This window comes from Lissotriton helveticus, chromosome 8, assembly GCF_964261635.1.
Source record: "Lissotriton helveticus chromosome 8, aLisHel1.1, whole genome shotgun sequence".
Taxonomy (NCBI): Eukaryota; Metazoa; Chordata; class Amphibia; order Caudata; family Salamandridae; genus Lissotriton; species Lissotriton helveticus.
The window spans coordinates 607798514-607820068 of record NC_136069.1 but is presented as its reverse complement, the minus strand read 5'-3'; the positions used below and the strand labels follow the sequence as shown (position 1 = coordinate 607820068).

At 45.0% G+C, this 21555-nt stretch overlaps 1 protein-coding gene across 1 annotated transcript in view; it reads right to left on the bottom strand.

The window, feature by feature from the left end:
* The window catches only part of UCHL3 (ubiquitin C-terminal hydrolase L3), a 364417-nt gene that overhangs the window by 204461 nt on the left and 138401 nt on the right, over positions 1–21555 (bottom strand). The window contains exon 4 of the mRNA XM_078657433.1: positions 19687–19734. Coding sequence (XP_078513559.1) covers positions 19687–19734 — 48 coding nt within the window. The remainder of the gene's footprint in view (positions 1–19686; positions 19735–21555) is intronic.

The following is a 21555-nucleotide window of genomic DNA, read 5'->3' as shown; positions in this document are numbered from 1 at the left end:
TTTTTTTACGGTCACAGTTTTACCGACATTGAGACTCGAACCCTATTCCCCAGGCGGAGTTGGCAGCTCTGGCGGTTACGCCACAGCATCACTCTTGCTGGAAATAGGCAGGGCGGGGTGCGAGAGTAGGGAGCGGGATTGAGAGATTACAGCCATCACGGAAGAGTGCCTGGAGCGGAGGCGCGTGGGTGAGCAAGACAGGTGCACAGAGGGGTGAGTTATTGTCCAGACGAACAGCATAGGGCCTCAGCTGCGTTCTCTCACATTTTTTTACAGATCCACCAGGCCTCCAACCTGCTGCAATCATTCCACTCTTCTGGTTGGTCTTGCTTAACCATGCAATCTATCAAACTCCATAAACAGCTCTTTCAATCTGCTTCCTCCAGTTTCCCAAAACGTCCTTAGATTCCCCTGGCTGACCTTACGTTCTAAGGTGTTTCTTCAATGTTTAATCCATCAGATCATGTTTTGCCCTCCGTATTTTGTTTTCTCACTCCTGCCCTTCTTCCGTTCAGTTTATCTCTTTCTGCTCATCCACTTTTCCTTTTTACCTACCTTTCACTCACCAGACTTCCTCAACTGAAACCTTCGCGGGTTGTTTTTTCTTAGGGACATATTGATTCCATCCCACAGGCTAAATGCTTTCTGTGAGTTGTAGTAAGTAAGCTTAGTTCCCTTCCGACATATTTTTAAAAGGGGCATTTTGGCATTACATTTGTTTAAGGTGTTTCTAATAAAACATATGTTTTTAAGTTTGAAAAGCAGAAGCATCAATTGCTGATCAGAGATCGAGTATTTTTGGTATTTACACGAGTATTTACACAAGTTTGAGCTATTGGTATTGTAAATGCCAATGCGTTTTATTTATGTTTCTTTTTTTAAAACATGGATAAAAGGCATTGTCATTTTCAATGCCAGAGTTTAAGCTATTGACATTGTAACTGACAATGCCATTTATTTATCTGTTTTCAAAACCAACGCATGGGTGAAGGGTTTGTCATTTACAATGCCAATGGCTCAAACTTTTGCAAATGCGAGACCTATTGCATTGCAAATGCTTGTTTTGTATGTATAGGTTATAAAAAATAAAAAAATAAAAAAAAGTAACAGTAGGACAGGTATACATTTTTTCCTTCTGAAATTAGTTTATTATCTTTAGGCGTTTTTTGGGGTGGTTTGGAATGGATAGTCTCGAGTGGGCGTATCCTTCCCTCTGGGGTGGGGAGGGGGGAGGGGAAAGGTCAATAAAACAAAAAGGGGTAGGAATGAGGGGTTTGTACATTACATGAGGGGTAGTTATAAGTCTTGTTCCAAATAGTTGGTTCTATTATGATAAGATGTTTTGGCGGGATTTTGAATTGCAAATGGGGCTTTTCTTGATATGGCAATGTTTGTTCTTAAGGAAAAAATATGTTGTTTACCGGTCTTAATAAAGTGATCTTTTCTACTATGATAATAACGGTGAGTGGAATTGTCATTATTGCACGATGCACACCAGCTTCTAGTCGGCTAGTCTGCGACCCAGTCCTCTTAAGATACATTAAACATCTAACAGGGCAAATTCTAAGGTGCACTTGATGCAGTTAGTTTTCTAGCTATAGAACGACCATGGCTTAATTGAACATTTCTTCATGCTCAAAGTCAACTAATTATGATTAGCCTCACAATGCATACAAGGATACAGCTCCAGCCAGGATACTTCCTGTAGGGAAGTCAAAAAGATTAAGAAACACGCAGGAAACATGTTGATGAAGACGTGGTTTACTAACATCCAGTCGTCACGAAGTTCAGTATTATAATGAAGCTAACTCCCCCAACAACATTACTCCCCAACATTCCACATATTTGAACCACAACATTACTCCCCAACATTCCTATAGACACGAGCTATTAAACAACAAGCACGCTCGTGACAGCTCGCATAATACTACATACATAGTACCCAACACACCTTCCCCCCTTTAAACAAAAACAAAAAAAAAACAGAAAGAAAAAACAAACAAATCATAGTAATAACATTACAAATCTAGTTCATCAAAAATTAATTAAACCTAACCGGCATACGGTGAGGACGCACAATTCTGGTGTTACCAGGATTGCACTCAGCATGTATACAATTACCTTTTTCCTTTAGTTCCCCAACATCCAAAAAAACATTGCTGTCGTAGTCATTCTCGACTTGACTAACCCCAGTAAACACCAAGATTCTACTCAAATTCCAAACTGAACCACCATCAACCCTGACTGCATTCCTAAAAACCTCAATTACTTTTTTAGGATTCGACCACACAGGAAAACCTTTACTCACACCTTCTTTTCTTTTGACACGAACAAAATCACCCACCTTTACAGAACAACTGGACGTAGAACCAACCTTCTTAACCATATCATGTTTCATTTTATTCTTATATGACTCAACTCTGCGTTGAACTGCCTCAAAATCCACTTTAAAAAAATTATCAGATCCACATATATTTTTTTAACCACCAGGGTACCAACCTTGTACTAGGTTTACGCCCTCTTAAGAGTTCAAAAGGAGTAACCAAAGTTACAGAATTAGGTGAGGTTCTGTAAGCCAACAGCATAGATTGTAACGCATTTCTCCAATTCAAATTACCCTTCATTGAGAGTTGAATAGCTTCTTTGATCACACGGTTTAACCGTTCAACCTGGCCATTGGCCTCAGGATGGAAAACAGCAATTCTTCTATGAACGATACCACATTTATCCAAAAATTGTTCTATTTCCTTGCTACAAACTGTGGGCCATTGTCTGTCACAACCTCTTGAGGAATTCCCTTTTTACAAAAAATCTCATCCAAAAACTCTATTACATGGTGAGAAGTAACATCCTTAACCATCTTGACCTCCGGCCATTTAGAATAATAATCAATAAGGACAATTCCAAATGCTTCCTGTTTAGGTAAACAACTAAACGGACCAATGATATCTAACCCGAGTTTACGCCAAGGACCAAGGGGTAAATTAATTGGATGGGGTTCCGGACGCAAAGCAACAGCTGTTTTATCACTATTCGAGCAATGAACACATGAACGCACAAAATGGTCCACACAAGAATCAATCCCTGGCCACCAAAAAGACTCCTTTAATCGTCTTCTGGTAAAAGATATCCCCAGATGCCCCTCATGAGCAATCTCAAGAAGAATATTCCTGATAGAAAAAGGCGGAACAATTTTGTCTCCTCTAAGAACTAAATCATTCTCCACAGCAAGTTCTTCCTGAACCTTAAAAAAACCCATCATATTTCCAGACAATTTCCTCTGTTCTGGCCAACCATGTACAAGATAATCCTTGACATTGCACAATTCCAAATCTTTACTCATTTCCTTTAACCAGACATCCTCTTGCAAGGATGACCGTTCACCACAAACCAGATTAACATCACGCATAGTAAAAGCAACCTCACACTCATCCTCAATAACCACTTCAGGACGGTCCATATCAGAAACTAGTCTTGACATGCAATCTGCATGTACATTCGCCTTACCCTAAACATACTCAATTTTACACTGAAAAGGAGGAGGAGCTTCGCGGGCATCCAAGATGGTCGCGTGAGCACAGAGCTCCCCGGACCCGCGCCGCCCCTCACAAATATCCTGGCATTATCCAGATTTTGAGGACGGGCTTTTGTTCGCACATCCTTGCTGATCTTCGTACCCTTTGAAAAATCGAATTTGGACGCTGGGGTCCACTTTTTCATCGTCTTTTCTTCTTGAGGCCCACCCCGAGGTGGACCGGGGGCTCGATTGCTGGGCAGGCCGTGGAGTAGTCGATCAACAACGGCTGCAGGGATCCCCTCTGGTCGGCCCCTCCTGACTTTCGGTTTCGTTTTCTACTCCCGGCCCTGATTGACATAAGTGAAGCCTTTCTCCACCTTCGGCTGCCTGTTGTCTCCTTGTTGTCTGGTACTGGCCCGCCTGACTGTCTACAACTCGGCCCTTTAGTGCCTACAATCATCGGATCTAGTCTTGTTGGCTGTCTGGACACTCCGCGCCCGGCCATTTTTACCAGGTCGTGAGGAACCCTTCGGGGTCCCTCTTCCAAGATGGCCTCTGGACAGCCTCCTGAGAAGCGCAAGACCAAGGCACCTCTCCGTGGTGGCCAAAATCAGACCAACATTATGGATCACTACTCGCAGGTCAAGGGGTCGCCTGGCGCTGCTGGCCGTGCTTCGGATAACCCTAAGAACCTCTTTCCAGCGTCTTCGGACTCATACTTGCAGGACGTCATGGGAGCTATAGCCAACATGCAGACCTCTATGGGCCAGCAGTATGAGGCCCTAGCCTCTAAGATCGACACGGTTGCCGTGGACATTACGCTGATTAGAGCGGATCTTTCGAAGCCTAATGAAAGGGTCGAGTCGCTGGGCTTGAAGACCTCTAGTCTTACTGCGGACATCACTGAGGCCCGGACCGAGATCGGCAACTTGCGTTCCTCGCATGATCTAATGGCTCGTCGACTCGAGGACTACGAAAATAGGGCCCGTCGCAACAACGTGCGCCTTATTGGTGTCCCGGAAAATCCCGAGATTGTGGGGGTCGACCTCTTGGTGGAGGACTTGATTGCCAACTATCTTTCTTTCGCCGGACTTAGCAAGTTCTTTGCGGTTGAGCGTGCTCATCGTGTCCCCGGCGGGAAGGCTAAGCCAGGTGCCCCTCCGAGGCCCATCATCGCCAGGTTGTTTCACTTTCGGGACCGGGACGCTGTCTTACAGGCTTCACGGAACAAGGGCCCAGTGAACTTTGAAAATGCCTCCGTTTCTTTCGATCCTGACTTTTGCCGCTTGTCCAAAAACAAAGACTTGGATTTCAGGGAGTTAAGAAGCGATTGCGAGACTTGGGTCTTAAGTACTCCTTGTTGTTCCCTACCAGGCTCCGGATTGAATATAGGGAACGTGTATTCTTTTTTGATCGCCCTGAAAATGTCAGTGACTGGCTCGACTCTCTGCCTATAAGAGATGAACATACTGGGCACCCCGGAGGCGCCGAAGGGGGTGCGGCGGAATGAGGACTTCATCGGTGGATCCCGGTGTCTGAACTTTTCTGCTGTTTCAGCTGAGTTTGGACTTGTGTTTTCTGTTGGCCTGGATCAGCTTGGGGGTGGCGGGGGGTGAATGGGGACTCTTCCTCCTCCTGGGTTCTTTGCGTAGCTTAGTTTAGTAATGGGGCGACAGGCACACTGCAAGTTGGGGTGGCTTATTAGTCTTACGCAGGGGTGCAGGGTGGGGGGAGTAACATGTTCAAGTTGGGGGGTGGTGGGGGTGTGTGTGTGTGTTTTTGTTTATTCGCGAGGCACCGTATTGTTTCTCTTGTCTGTACTTATCGTGGGGTTCTATGTGGGTCCTGCTTTTTCTACTTTTCGGGGATGGGGGGTGGCGAGTTGAGACTGTTATCCTGGAATGTCAATGGATTAGGGGACAGAATTAAGCGAAGTATTGTTTTGTGATTCCTTAGACGTCATTCCCCCGATATTGTCCTTCTACAGGAGACGCACTTAATAGGCAATGCTTGTCAGGCAATGAATCAGCGCGGTTATCGGTTGGTGGCTCACGCGGGGTTTACTTCTGGGTCTAGGGGAGCTGGCATTCTCATTCGGTCCTCTCTCCCTTTTGCAGTTGACGAGGTTAAACTTGATGACAGGGGGCGCTATGCGGTGCTCACTGGCAGGTGGGAGGGGAAGACACTGTCCATCCTTTCTGTCCATGTCCCCCCGGGTCTGCAGTCTTTAACCACTTGGCTGCTAAGGCACCTGATGATCTTCCATTGACTTTCCATTGAAATCAATGGAAAGTCCATGACGAGTTACCCTTGTCATTAGCGCTGAAGTGGTTAACCTATGCTGATCTGTGTAGAGCCCTTTTGGACCTTCCCGAGGGGCTGCTGATTTTGGGTGGGGATTTGAATTCGGTGGTTTCTGGCACCTCTGATCGTCATCCTCCCAGGGATCTGCCCAGGTCGCAAAGGTGGTTGAGTGACTTGTTAGAGACCTTCGGGCTGGTAGACACCTGGAGGCTACTACACCCTACACAGTTGCAGTACACTTTCCACTCTGGGGCACACGGCAGCCTTTCTCAACTGGACTATTTCTTAATGCCAGCGGTCCATTCCTCCTCCATTAGAGAAATTCGTCAGCTCCCTAGGGGTATTTCCGATCACTCCCCCTTGAGGCTCCGTTATGAAGTAGGGGCAGGCGATGAGGGTAGAGTTGCCCCTATTAAACCGTGGTATTTTCGCAACCCCAAGACCCGCTCGGACCTTGTTAAAGCAATTGAGCATTATTTTGACGACAATGTGGGGTCTGTTTCTTCTGCTGTTTCTTTATGGGATTCAGAAAAGGGGGTGGTGATGAACAGAGTGTCTGAATTAAGCAGACCACTCTTACCCAGTCCAAAGATCAGGGCTTGATCCATCACCGTTATTTAGCTCACTGCCCCATCCCAGCTCAGAACTTGGCTATATGCAAATTAGTCTGTCCCTGGCCCAGTGCATCATGGGAACAGGGCAGACCAAACTACCAAGCCAATTCTTCACCAGAAAGGATACAAGCTACCAGGGACCGGTTTCTGGCATTTCATCCTCATCGGCCCGGCTTGCTTGAATCCTGATGGAGCAGTGAGCAAGGGACTCATGTCTGAGTATACCCTGCCACACCTATAGTGGCCAAAAACGATTCAGAAAAGGGGGTGGTGATGAACAGAGTATCTGAATTAAGCAGACCACTCTTACCCAGTCCAAAGATCAGGGCTTGATCCATCACCGTTATTTAGCTCACTGCCCCATCCCAGCTCAGAACTTGGCTATATGCAAATTAGTCTGTCCCTGGCCCAGTGCATCATGGGAACAGGGCAGACCAAACTACCAAGCCAATTCTTCACCAGAAAGGATACAAGCTACCGGGGACCGGTTTCTGGCATTTCAGCCTCGTCGGCCCGGCTTGTTTGAATCCTGACTAATTTGCATATAGCCAGGTTCTGAACTGGGATGGTGCTGTGAGCTAAAAAACGGTGTTGGATCTAGCCCTGATCTCTTGACTGGGTGAGAGTATTCTGCTTAATTCAGAAACTCTGTCCATCACCACCACTTGTTGTTAAATATTTTGTCCACCCTAAGCGTGGAAGGGTATACTCAGATGTGAGTCCCTTGCTCATTGCACCATCAGGATTCAAGCAAGCCGGGCCGACGACGGCTGAAATGCCAGAAACCGGTCCCCGGAAGCTTGTTTCCTTCCCAGTGTAAGAATTGGCTTGGTAGATTGGTTTGCCCTGTTCCCATCATGCACTGGGACAGGAACAGACTAATTTGCATATAGCCAGGTTCTGAACTGGGATGGTGCAGTGAGCTAAAAAACGGTGTTGGATCTAGCCCTGATCTCTTGACTGGGTGAGAGTATTCTGCTTAATTCAGAAACTCTGTCCATCACCACCACTTGTTGTTAAATATTTTGTCCACCCTAAGCGTGGAAGGGTATACTCAGATGCGAGTCCCTTGCTCATTGCACCATCAGGATTCAAGCAAGCCGGGCCGACGACGGCTGAAATGCCAGAAACCGGTCCCCGGAAGCTTGTTTCCTTCCCAGTGTAAGAATTGGCTTGGTAGATTGGTTTGCCCTGTTCCCATCATGCACTGGGACAGGAACAGACTAATTTGCATATAGCCAGGTTCTGAACTGGGATGGTGCAGTGAGCTAAAAAACGGTGTTGGATCTAGCCCTGATCTCTTGACTGGGTGAGAGTATTCTGCTTAATTCAGAAACTCTGTCCATCACCACCACTTGTTGTTAAATGTTTCTTTATGGGAAGCATTTAAAACTGTTATACGTGGTCAGTCTTTATCCTTGATTGTCGCCGCTAAGAAGGCTGCGAATGTGGAGGTTGTGCGTTTCGAATCTGAGATAGCCGCTCTGGAGGACGATCTTCTGATGGGCGTCTCTGGTGCCAAGTTGCACTCCCTTGCTTTGAAACAAGCTGACTACAAGGCTCTTGTAACCGATGCTGCGAAAGTGATGTATAGGGAGTAGCAGGGACGATTGTATGATGTGGGTGATAAAGCGGGTAAATTGCTGGCGTGGTTGGACAAGGAGAGAGTGAATCGTGTGGTCCCCGTGATTGAGCGGCCTGATGGTGAGAGCGTCACTGATCCAGCTGGGATCGTTCAGTGTTTTGCGGACCATTTTGAGACTGTGTACACCTCCATTTGTGATAGAGATGAGGAGGACTCCCGATTGCTGTTGCGGGACATTGGTTTGCCTCGCCTCTCTGACTCGGACAGAGACCTCATGGATGCTCCGCTTACAGTAGATGAAATCGCGGTGGCTATTCATTCCCTCCGCTCGGGTAAGGCGATGGGCCCCAATGGTTTGCCCATTGAATTGTACAAGCTGCGACCCGACAAAATGGCGCCCTATTTACGGGATATGTTCCTCGAGGCCCTGGAGTCTGGCTCCCTCCCTTTGGACCAGCGGCTCGCTACTATCGTTGTCATTCCTAAGGAGGGCAAGCCACGGGATCGTTGTACTTCGTACAGACCCATTTCTTTACTCAATGCCGAACCCAAAATTTTGGCTAAGCTATTGGCCAATCGCTTAGTAACTGTGATCGGGTACTTGATCCATCCAGATCAATCCGGTTTCATCCCTCACCGCAATACTGCTTTGAATCTGCGCAGACTCCACGGGGTTCTCGCGAGAGCCGAGACGCTTACCGAACCGGCCATTTTGGCTTCTCTTGATGCTACCATGGCCTTCGACACTATCGAATGGCCCTACCTTTGGGCGGCCCTCTCGAAATTCGGGTTTGGGCCGGGCTTCATAGCCTGGGTGAAACTTCTTTATGAGAGTCCCCTGGCCCAGGTAGTTGTTAATCGTAGAGTGTCTTGCGTTTTTACGCTCGGACGGGGTACCCGACAGGGCTGTCCGCTGTCCCCTTTGCTTTTTGCTCTCGCTCTCGAACCTTTGGCGGAGTGTCTTCGTTGGGAACCGTCTATGCGGGGCATCCGGTGGCCTCCTGATTTCGAGGATCGAGTCTCGCTATACGCGGACGACATCCTCTTATATCTCACTTCCCCCAAAAAGTCCCTCAATGTACTTTTCGATGTTCTGACTTCTTTCGGAAAGAACTCCGGTCTTGTTATCAATTGGGCTAAATCCTGCGTCTACTTCTTGGCTGGAGACCTCCCTCCGCTGCCGCGTAGATTTCCGATTCAAGTGACAGAGACCGGTTTCAAGTACTTGGGGATTTATGTTTCCTTGGACCCTCCCAGGCGATATGAGCTTAATTTACTGCCCCCCCTTCAGCGGCTCACGCTTGATGTGGCTCGCTGGCGTAGGTTGCCGCTGTCGCCCCTTGGTAGAGCGGCGTTATTCAAAATGATGTCTCTGCCTCGATTTTTGTACGCACTACAGAATTCCTTTGACCCGATTGCCTCGAGCTATTTTCGGGAAGTGGAGAGCCTACAGAGACAACTGGTCTGGGATGGGCATGCCCGTATTGCTCTTTCTAAACTCACGCTTCCGTGGTATGACGGCGGTATAGCCCCCCCGGACATCAGACGTTACTATTGGGCTTCCCAGTTAAGTGCGATTAATCATGCGACCTACGCACCGGGCCCTGCCCCGGCGTTTTCCATGGATAGATTTATTTTGCCAGGGGGGACCTTTAATAGAGCGTTGTACTCTGGTGGTCTCCGTGGAACGCTGACCGGTCCCACTAAGATTGCAGTGAGAGTGTGGCGTGATGCGAATGCGGCTTTGGGCTGGTGTGGCAGGTTTACTCGGGCCACCCCCTTGTATGATTCGGAATGCTTGGGCCATCTGTGGAAGACGAAAGGCTTTGATAAATGGGATATGATTGGTATCAGCAGAGTGGGAGATCTGTGGTCGAAGGGTACCATCAAGTCCTTTGATGTGCTGCGTGTGGAGTATGATCTTGGTGCCAATGAATTCTTTAGGTACGCCCAGATCAGTCATACTCTGTTGTCTGTGTTTGCAGCGGGTACTGATATTCCTGAGTCTTCCCCTCTGGAGGACCGCATTTTGGATGGTCATGTGCCCAACAGCACGATCTCCCTGATTTATAAGAAACTCATCAACTACAGAGCTGACTTGCTGGTCCGCCTCCGGGCTGCGTGGTGTGCTTACGGACTGGAATTGGACGATGAGGACTGGCAATCTGCTTTGTCCTCGCCCAAGGAAGTCGCCATTCCTGCTCGTTTGAGGTTCGTCCAGCTTAAGATACTTCACCGAGTGTATGTTACTGGGCCTTGTCTGGTTCGAATGGGTTTTTCCCTGGATGGGTTATGTAAGCGTGGCTGTGGGATGTCTGGTTCCTTTCTCCACATATTGTGGGAATGCCCGGAGATGGTCAGGTTCTGGTCCCGAGTGCATGCTGTCATGGAAAGTGTTACGGGTGTGTCCCTGCCGCCCGAAGCCAGGCGTTGTTTGTTGAACTTTTGGGAGCCTAATGACTACAGCTCCGCACAGATCATATGGGCGACCCTGGCAATATGGTCGCGAAGAGGGACATTGCCCAGCTTTGTGGTTCGCATAGACCGCCTACCTTATCCAAATGGAAAGAAAACATGGACTGGTGCATGTTCCGGGAGAAGACTGTGTACCTCTCCCGGGGACGGCCCAAGAAATGGGGTAGAGTCTGGTCCCAATGGAATGTTTATCGTGGCAATATATGTACTCCCCCTCAGGATGTACCCATTGATGTTTCCTCGTCCCCCTAATTGGCATTTACCTTTCTTTTGTTGTCAATGATTCCGCTTGTTTCCTTGTCCGCCCCAGTCCCCGTTCTATCCTATTGTATGGTATTCATGCAGCCTTTGAGCTCTGCCCGCATGGACCCCTGATACTGTACCACTATGTTTCTGCCTCGTGAAGTTTGGTTTGTTTTTCTGTATGTCTGTTTTATTTCAATAAAAGTTTTTTTTAAAAATTAAAAAAAACAATTTACACTGAAAAGATTGCAATCTTGAAGCTAATCTTGCAAGACGCGCCGACATTGTCCTGCCTCCACCAGGAGCCATGAGAAAAACAAGAGGCTTATGATCAGTTTTTATTATAAATCTTGTACCCCACAAAAAAAGGTCTAAAATGTTCATCTCCCCAAACACATGCCAACCACTCTCTTTCTATAACGGAATAATTCTTTTCGGCATCTCTCAAAGCTCTTGAAGCGTAAGCAACAACCCATTCCTTCTCATTATCTCTCTGCAAAAGGACACCACCCAAAGCAGAACAACTGGCATCCACCATAACAACACATTTTACACCAACTACAAAAGGTTTAAGGCACGGCGCATTCACAACAAACATTTTCAAATTCTTAAAAGCTTCCGTCATGTCATCAGTCTAAACAAATTTAGCATTCCTCTTTAACAAACATCTAAAAGGATCAACCTTTGGAGAACAATTTGGTATGAATTTAGCATAAAATTCAATAAGCCCCAAAAATGCCACCAGTTGTTCTTTTGAAGAGGGTAGAGGAGCATTTACAATACTTTCAACATGATTTCTTTTCGGTTTAATCCCCATTCCACTGATGGTATGCCCAAGAAATTCCACTTCTTTTTGTCTAAACTTGCATTTGTCAAGATGGAGGGTAAGCCCTTTCTCTGACAAGGCAGCAATCACACATTTCAAATTATTATCATGCTCCACATCATCTTTCCCGTATACCAGAATGTCATCCTGAAACGCTACAGCGCCATTTAACCCCTCCAAGGTGTCTCTCATAAGTCTCTGGAAAACTGAGACAGCACTCGCCAACCCAAATGGCATACGACGAAATCTGTAAAGGCCCTCTGGGGTAATAAATGCGGTGATGTTCTTAGACTCCTCAGCAAGTACAACCTGATGGTATGCGCTGGCCAGGTCAACACAAGAAAAGACTTGTGCACCAGCTAAGGTTGAAACTATTTCGTGAAAATTCGGTAAAGGGTGTGAATCCACCCAAATGGCACTATTAACACTACGAAGATCAATACACAACCTAAGCTCGCCAGAAGACTTAATCGAAATCACAATGGGAGAAACCCAAGGGGAAGATTCTATTGGTTCAATAATATTCTTTTGACATAAATCCTTCAACATTTCTTTTAATTTGCACCTATAAGTTAATGGGACATTTCTCACTCTGTGTCGAACAGGAATAACATTCTCATGCAGCTTGATGACGTGTTCAAAACCTTGATACCGTCCCAAGGTCCCACTAAAAACACTTGGAAATGATTTTCTCAAACTATCTACTAGCAGTGAATTATAATCGTGAACACTTGACAAACACTGTGGTTGCACAACAAACACAGGAGGATTGGCTCTAGAATCAATTTTCATTTCCAACTGGTGTTGGTGCGGCAAACCTAAGACTGACAATCCAGATCTCGACACATAAATTTTCCCAGAGGTATGTCGGTCAAAAAATTGTAAACTCGCATTACAATATCCAATAAGATCAATTTTGTGGCCTGTGTAACCACCAGGAAATACGTCAGGTTTGAACAACATTCTATTAGGCCACTTCTCACGAAAAACAGTCAAAGAAATGATGGTATACCATGCACATGAGTCTACGAAAAATTCTAAGTTGATGTCATCAACAGTTATCACACAAGACGGAAATTTTGTGCAATCCCCATCCTCACATACATTGATAACAGTGTTTACTTGGAATACGCTTTCATCATCCAAGGCATAACTTTCACAACAATCATGTATACAATTCATTTTTCCTGGTAACGATCTACAAATTCTTGTGAAATGGCCTTTCTTGTTGCATTTTGAACATGTTTTCCCTAAAGCTGGACAATTTCTACAATCTGCTAAATGCCCATCACTTCCACATCTGAAACACAATAACTTTGAGTTCTTTTTTTCATACTTCTGACTCCTGAACTTGTTATCCATTCTAGATGAAAAATCACTTCTCAGGGAGTAGCTTTTCTTTGACCTATCTGAATCCTTAGATACACTGAAAACATCACTTTTATCGTTTCCTCTAATCTCCTTCACACATTTTTCAGAAGGTTCTATCAACTTTGCAATATCTATAGCATTGTTTAGAGACATATCAGATGTCGTACAAAGTCGTTCCTGCCCCTTTTTGTTATTTGTCCTCATCAAAATTTGGTCCCTCAAGACTTGCTCATAAGAGATGTGTTCAAAATCACACGTAACTGCTAACGATCTTAAAGCCGAAACAAAGTCTTCAACTGGTTCATCTGCACGTTGCTTCCGTGAGTAAAAAATAAACCTTTCCATGACAATATTTTTCTTTTTACCATATCTTAAACTTAGTTGCAAAGAAGCATATTCATGCACATTAATATTCCCTGGGTTTACTAAGGCTGGTAATGTTTTGAACTCTTTCAATGCAATTCCACCCAAACAATGCTTTAAAAGCGATAATTTCCTTTCTGGCTCACATCTCCCTCCTCCAAAACCTCTACATAAGCTAGAAAAACAGGTTCCCATATTTCCCAAGCCATGGGAGGTTCACCTGGTGACGATAAAAAGGATGGAGGAAGAACAATGCCAGCCATATTAAATCCAATAGAATACTTATCATAAATTGTATAATAATTAAAAAATAATAATATATTGGACAATTAAACAATAAGTTCTAGCAGTTATTATATTATGTTCAATATAATAGCTGATAAAAAAAAAAAATTTGCATATAACCTACGCTAGGATTCACAAATATAGAAAGAATGTTTTCAAACCATAAGATAAGACACGCGGTGTGCGTATCACCGATGTGAATAAGAGAATTATTTTTCCAGCCAATCCACAAATGCTTCTTTCCCACTCACGTTGCTAAGGAAGCAAAAGATGGCATTCACGTTACGTGAAGATCCGACGCATAGCAAATGCTTCTTTCCCACTCACGTTGCTAATGAAACAAAATATGGCGTTCACGCTGCGTGATGATCCGACGCGTAGCAGTAACGTGATGACAATCCAACGTAAGGATTCTGAAACACATCAGTCTCTTCACCACGCAAACGCTGGCTCCTACGTGAACGCTGACAACGTCAGAGTCTCCACAATGCGAACGCCGAGTCCACTGAGTTCGAAGATGAAGCGGCACACAATTGAACACGAGGCTCGTTCAAAAAATGCCGTTAACAGTAAGATTAAAATCCTTTTCTTTCCTTCCCCTTTTAAAAAAAAAAATTACAAAATTAAGTGCGGTATAATCCAAAAAAAAGTCTTCGTAAACTCCAAAACAGGGTCACCGCAGTCCTCATAAAGGTCTCACTGCCAGATCCGAAATAGCAGAGAATAAATCCTGTTCTTCTCACAATAGCAGGGAACAAATCCCGCCATCGCCAGTGTAGGGAAGTCAAAAAGATGAAGAAACACACAGGAAACGTGTTAATGAAGACGTGGTTTATTAACATCCAGTCGTCATGAAGTTCAGTATCATAATGAAGCTAACTCCCCCAACAACATTACTCCCCAACATTCCACATATTTGAACCACAACATTACTCCCCAACATTCCCATAGACACGAGCTTATCACGAGCTATTAAACAACAAGCGCGCTCGTGACAGCTCGCATAATACTACATACATAGTACCCAACACTTCCACAATACTCTCCGCCACAATTTGCAAATAACATTGTAGGTACTTTGGCAGTTACTTTCTACCTCCCTTTTGTTCAGGGCAGAGTTCCATCTTCTCGCCAGCACCATATGCTGCCTCAATCCATTATCCACATGACTAAATGTGCTTGGCGCCCTTTTGTGCATGCAGCATGCCGCTGTGTTGGCATCTTAAGCAACCATGCAAGCACGGCTCTTATTCTGCACGTTGTCTCACAGAGGTGACATGTTAATTAGTTGTCCCCTTCACATCTCACTCATAGCAGCAGGCCTCGGCCAGGCAGCTGTAGACGCACTGAAGATCATGCAGCTTGGCAGACATTTTATTTACCAACAGAGAACATTCCAAAACACATACTGAAGGGCGCATGCGCAGAACGGCCGCTTCTTGGCACCGAACGATACCAATACCGGTTGCATTTTATTTTCTGCCACAAAAAGCTGACAAACTACACCTGGCACAGGAAGAATTAGAAGCGTGTCTGAGGGAGCAGTGGTATGTTGTTTTCCATGGCACAGTTTTTGCTATGAGCTGTATTCCCATTGAGTACACGTATTAGATATATTGCTTCTCCGGTCAGAAAAGTATTCAACTATGCTTTCAGTATTTCGGGAACAACATTTTTTATAGGTATTTGCACGATTTGAAAAAACGGACCTGCATCAGACGTTGAAGTACTGGAACCTTTCACAACATTCTATATATACATACTGTAAATATTGCATTTAAAAGCCTGTTTAGCTAAAAACAAATTGATAACTGTGTGGTAAAATACATGGTTCCTCAAAATGTTCAAGAGCATATTCATCCCACCTCCTCCCCTCACAGCCAACCCCAATGCAACTAGAACAAAGCCACCCGCCCAGAGAAGAACACCACTCCCAACCACAACAGGAACACAACCCCCCCTCCTTCAGTCTTCTCGCTGAGCGACATTAATCCTGAGTCAGCAACCCTGCTTCCCCGGAACCCCTCTGGAAGCATTATATCGAGCAGCCCCCCCCCCTAAGCCCAGTTCCTCCCAGCCCCCCATCCTCTCCCCCGCTATCAACATGACGCAACGCCTCAACCTTATGGAAGCACAACGCGAAATACTGGTTTGTGGCCTGATGGAAACCCTATCCTCCCTAGCAAAAATCCATCTGCCCACCCAACAGCCCGTAGATACCCCCTCCTCATCTCAACCTAGTAAGATTGAATCACCACCCCACAAAAGAACCTCTCCCCCCCACAGATCTCGCTCGCCACCCTCCAAAGCGTGTATTGAGTCAAGAGCAGATAGGCCTGGAAGAAGATCGGACCCCAACCTCTCCCCTCAAGAAGCGACCACACTCGCCGCATCATACAACGATCCCACATACCCACACCCTAAGTTCGCACTCCGCTCACAGAATGTGACTCCACCCATCCCAGCACAGGCCCCGCCGTTGAACTCTACCCCTAAATCCTCGATCCAAGTCATCACTGGAGTGGGTAAGGACCATCCCCCACGGAGAGATACCAGACCCCCAGCGCACCTATCCTCCATACCTAGAGCCCAGCCCAGTAATTCGAAACTCGAAAAAGAACCTTCCATTAATTGCATGCTCATCATCAGTAGGTCTGTGTCTAAACATGCAACTGAAATAGCAGAAGCCATCCTCTCCCATGACCTAGAAGTAGCTTTCATCACGGAAACGTGGTTCAACACCCTGTCCTACCCCAACATGGACATGCTGGTGCCACCCGGGTTCTCAATTATCCACAAAGACAGACATGAACATAGAGGCGGTGGCTTAGCAATCATTCACAGAAGTGATCTCTCCATTTCAGAATGCCCCTCGGGCCTTTTCTTTTTAAAACCTTCAAATGCCTGTCGGTCAACATCAAATCGCTCACGAGCAGATCGCTTCGCTGCCATCTCCTGTACCACCCTCCAGGCAACGCTAACGAATTTGGAACTCCGCGCTCTGATCTGATCACCCAATGCGCACTCAGCGACGACAATAGTATAATTCTGGGCGACCTCAACTTATGGTGGAACAAAACAAAAATCCCGCTCATCCAATCTCTCAACAATCTCCTGCTGGATAACGATTTGACCCAGAACCGCTTAGAAGAAACACACCATAGAGGAGCGATCCTAGACGCAATCATTGCGGACAGAACCGCAACCACTATGGATTATATAATTCCCGTGGACTGGTCGGACCACCACATTATTCTTTTCCACATCAACCAACCGGCCATATCTCAACCCCCTATGCAGGCCCCTCCCAAATGGGTCAGGAACACAGCTCGAGTCGCCCAGGCGGCAATAGAAGAAGGGCTTAGCACGCTCCTCCCAAGCAAGACGGAACTCCTCCCAACCACCAAACTCACCTCTCTCTACCATTCCAACATGACGCTCACCTTGGACCTTCTGGCGCCCTTGAAACTAAAAAGACCCAGAAACATCTCCTCCAGGTCCTGGTTCACCACAGAGATCAATGACGAAAGAAGATACCTCAGATCATTAGAAAGAATGTGGAGGAATAAGCCCTCCTCCCTCCACCGTGATCAACTCAAGGAAGCACGCAGAAACCACAACAAACACATTAGGAACAATAAGACAACTTTCTTTTGCTCCTCCTTAGACAATGCAAAAAACCGCCCCAAAGAACTCTTTAACATCATAAGGAACCAAACATCCAAACCGACAGCTTCTAAAATAGTGGCGTCCAAAGATCACTGCAACAATTTTGCTAACTTTTTCAGAGAAAAAAATCCCCAAAATTGACCTGTCTCTCAGCACACTCCCCACCACTCCCATGGAGAACTGGAGGCCAACAACACACGGCAACATCCCAGCGAACACACCCACTCCCTGGTCCGCCTTCCGCCCCATCCAGGTAGAAGAGATAGTCAATCTGATCGCCTCTGCCAAACCCTCATCTCACTCCCTAGACCAGCTGCCCTTGAGCCTGGCTAAAGACCTAAAGTTTACCCTAGCCCCAATTTGGTGGAAAATCATCAATAGCTCACTGAACTCGGGAATCATTCCAGACTGCCTCAAAGTAGGCCAAGTCACACCGCTACAAAAAAAAACCCGGGCTAGACTCGGAGGACATGAACAACTTCAGACCGGTATCGAACCTTCCTCTTTTATCCAAAACTCTTGAAAGATGTGTTCTTCCACAGCTAACCCAACACCTAGAGAATATCAAGCTACTAGACCCTCTTCAATCAGGATTCAGAAAGGGATGCAGTACCGAGACCGCAATCTTAAACGTCTTAAGACGATCTCCACAAATCACTTGACTCAGACCAATGCAGCCTTCTCATTCCTCTTGATTTATCGGGCGCGTTCGACACAGTTGATCACAACCTGCTCCTCAAAGTCCTCCAGGAATGAGCGGGCATTGAATTGACGGTATTAAACTGGTTTTCCTCCTTTCTTCTCAACCTCACGCAAAGAATCAAAATCAATAACGCGGAGTCTGACCCCCTTCCCGTCAACAGAGGAGTTTCCCATGGGTCAGTACTCTCTCCCCAACTTTTCAACATCTACATGGAACCCCTCACCACTCTTCTCAGGAACTCTAACATCCCCTTCCACCTCTATGCAGATGACACACAACTTTATCTGGAAACCACCACGATCAAAGACATACACAGACTAAATGTCACGCTCAAAGAGGTCCAACATTGGCTCTCAGCGAACCACCTCAAACTCAACCAAGAGAAAACAGAAGTTCTCCTCATTTCTAACAGAGATGATAACCCCCAAATCGAAGAATGGCTCAAAGCCATTGATGCCCTCAATGGGGCCCTTGCGCCAAAGGACTTGGTGAAATACCTAGGTTTTACCCTTGACCCCAAACTGGACATGAAAAAACACATTTCAAAAGCCGCCAAAAGTGCATTCCTAAATATGAAACTACTATACAAAATAAAACCCTTCCTCCCCCCGAAAGATCTCAAACAAGCCACCCAGGCACTGGTGCTCTCCAGAATTGATTACGGATTCGCAGCCCTGACCGGGACAGCAAAATCCCACCTAGGTCCCCTGACCACAACACTCAATGCCGCAGCAAGAATGGTCACAGGAACTAAGAAATTCGAACACATTTCTCCGGCACTCAAGGAACTGAAGTGGCTCTCTATTGACCAACAAGCCAACTTCCGTACAGCCTGTCTCACCCACAAAGCCCTGCACACTGGTAAACCAGAACACCTGGCCGCCAAACTCAAAAGGGCTGGCCAGAAACCTCAGAAGCTCCAACACACTTCTACTCATCCCACTGAAATCACCATAACTCAAAACCGCAAGCAAATCCTTTGCGGGAAATGCACCTAAGATCTGGCACTCCACCCCCGAACAACCACCTCCTTCCCGAAATTCAAGATCCTTCTCAAAGCCCTCTTCCTTGAGCTCTCCTGACCGCACTGTGAATGACACAATTGACTCTAGGAAAGATAACTAACTCCTCTTTCTGATACCCCGCAGCCTGAAGATCTGTATTGTAACTTTGTTTGTGAATGCTCGTAAGTGGGTAACTTGCAGATGTTTGTCTTTGCCAAAAATTGCTCATAACTGTACCTGCTGTGAAGCGCTCTGATACCCTTGGGTCCAGCTAGTGCTACACAAAACTTCTAAAATAAAAAATAAATAAAATAAGTAAATAAAAATAAACAGGTTTCTGTGACCATCTCAGGCTTCTTTTAAAAGCAATGGTTGAACAGCTCTGTCCTAGTCCTCTAATCGTTAAATTCACCAAAAATGGCAGTACCACTTCGATTTATACAGCTAAAACAATACTGGCACAACACTATCATCCTTTAGACACAAATGATTTAACATTACGAAAATTTCCCCAAAGAACAACATTTATTTTCCAAAACAGATTTCTGTCGCATCATAATTTAAAAGTGACAATGAGGGGCAGAATGGTCTAAAAAAAAGTGCTTTTGTTGATTGTATTTTGACCTAACCACTGAGCAATAGAACATGTTTCTGCTTCCACACAGTAAATGTTCGTGACTTCACTTTCAAAATATATTTTTGAAAAAAACATATAAATAATCAATACCTCAGTCTGTCCTTCTTGCGCACTGGTCTCGTGACTCAAACGAATACTCTGAAATCAGAATGGAGAAAATTATTTGTAAGACTTCTTTTAAACACAAATGGGTATAAAAGTATACATGCAGTGCAGCAAACCGAACATAAAATGAATGTTTACGATAACAAGGGCAGGTTTTGGTAAGAAGGATTGCAGCGACTGGTGGGGCGAACAGAACGAATACAATTAAATGATATGCTTTCAAATAGTACTTTCGGAGCTAGTATTACCAATGTCTAAATATTTTTTTTTTCGTATGTAATTTCCAGTTAGGCCCTTCCCCATCGTCTGGTCAATTCCTTAGAGCAGAAAACCACATCATTTCATTTAAATCTTGAAAGGTGCTAGCAAACATGCTGACGAAAAATGCAAAACCACTAGCTAATGTGCGTTTGGAAGAAAATCAATGGCGCTCATTTTTTAAACCACCATCCTCTGGTATTTAGACAAAACACGTTTGGCTGTATTACCGGCCAGTAAATTTGCTGTTTCAGTCAGACGTTTTCTAGAGTAGCTCATATTCATCATCCATCATTTCTTACCGTCCATCCAATATTCCCCTTTCAGGTGTACCAAGCACATTATTAATGGCTTCTCCACTATGCTCTTACTGGTTAACAGATCAAGGTAATATTGAGAAATAGTCCACCATCTTATCCCACCCCCAGGTACAAGCTACGTTATTGCTGTTACTTCAATGAGGAGACACTCCTAATAAGTAATTCCTATAGCTTTTGTAAATTTTTATCCCTTTCTCATGTTGTTATAGAAAAACAGTCCACCACTCAGTCCATTGTTTTTCTGGTTCAAATTCAAAAATCTATCCCAGGTACACTTCAGTTTCTGATCTTGATCCTTTATTGTGCATTACATCACGTTCATAAAAGCAAGAAACCAACCCAGTCAACACATTTAGTTCCAAAACGAACCTTCTTCAGGGCTAGTCCAAATAAACTTCTGAATCTAATCAGAAGTCTTTTTTGCTGGCTATTCTTCAAATAACAATCTTCATTTTGCTCCATATTTCTTCTGTTGTTTTCCTTTTCTATTTAGTATGTTCATCTATATGAAGCCTTCCCAAAGTCATCCAATATGTAAAACATATGTTAACCTAATGGTAAGGTTCAGCGCACGTGGTACGTGCACACAGAGCCATGGTTATGTTTTTCATTTCGTTAAGTGAAGAGGGGTTATAGCCAATTAACCTCCAGAAGGCTATGGAAATTAGGGAATGCTAGGAATTGATCCACAGCGATCTTGTATATCAACAAAGTAAAAATTGAATGTATATTACTGCAATAGTGTTACTCACTTGCAAATCTGCATTGGAATATTCATTTATCCTTTATAGGTAAACTTGTCTCTAAAGGTACAATCAATTAAGACCACACATCTATTTCGAAGTCTAAGATCTTGAATTTACAAATAGGTCAGCAAACTACGAACACCTCTTTCTCAATAGCACTGCAATTTAGTTATGTCCCCCTTCACAACAATAAAACAAAGAGAATTGTTACTTTATTCCTATTATGTTTTTGCAATAGAACCACTCCATACCATATCTATTAATATTGGGTATAATGACACTCAGCCCCTTCAAACATTCCTAATATCAATGCTTGTCTCACATTCTCCTTTTAATATTTGGACTCTAATCTCCATCCATTTAACCACTCACAATTTACACCTTGACGAATCTTGTCAAATGAATAGCCTTTCCAGCCATATTCCTTATGAGCTGGAATGCCTTGCCTAGAAACGATTACACTTATTCCCAAAACGTCAACTCTCATGTCTTCATGATTTCTCTAAGCAGACTTTCCTCCATTCTCAACC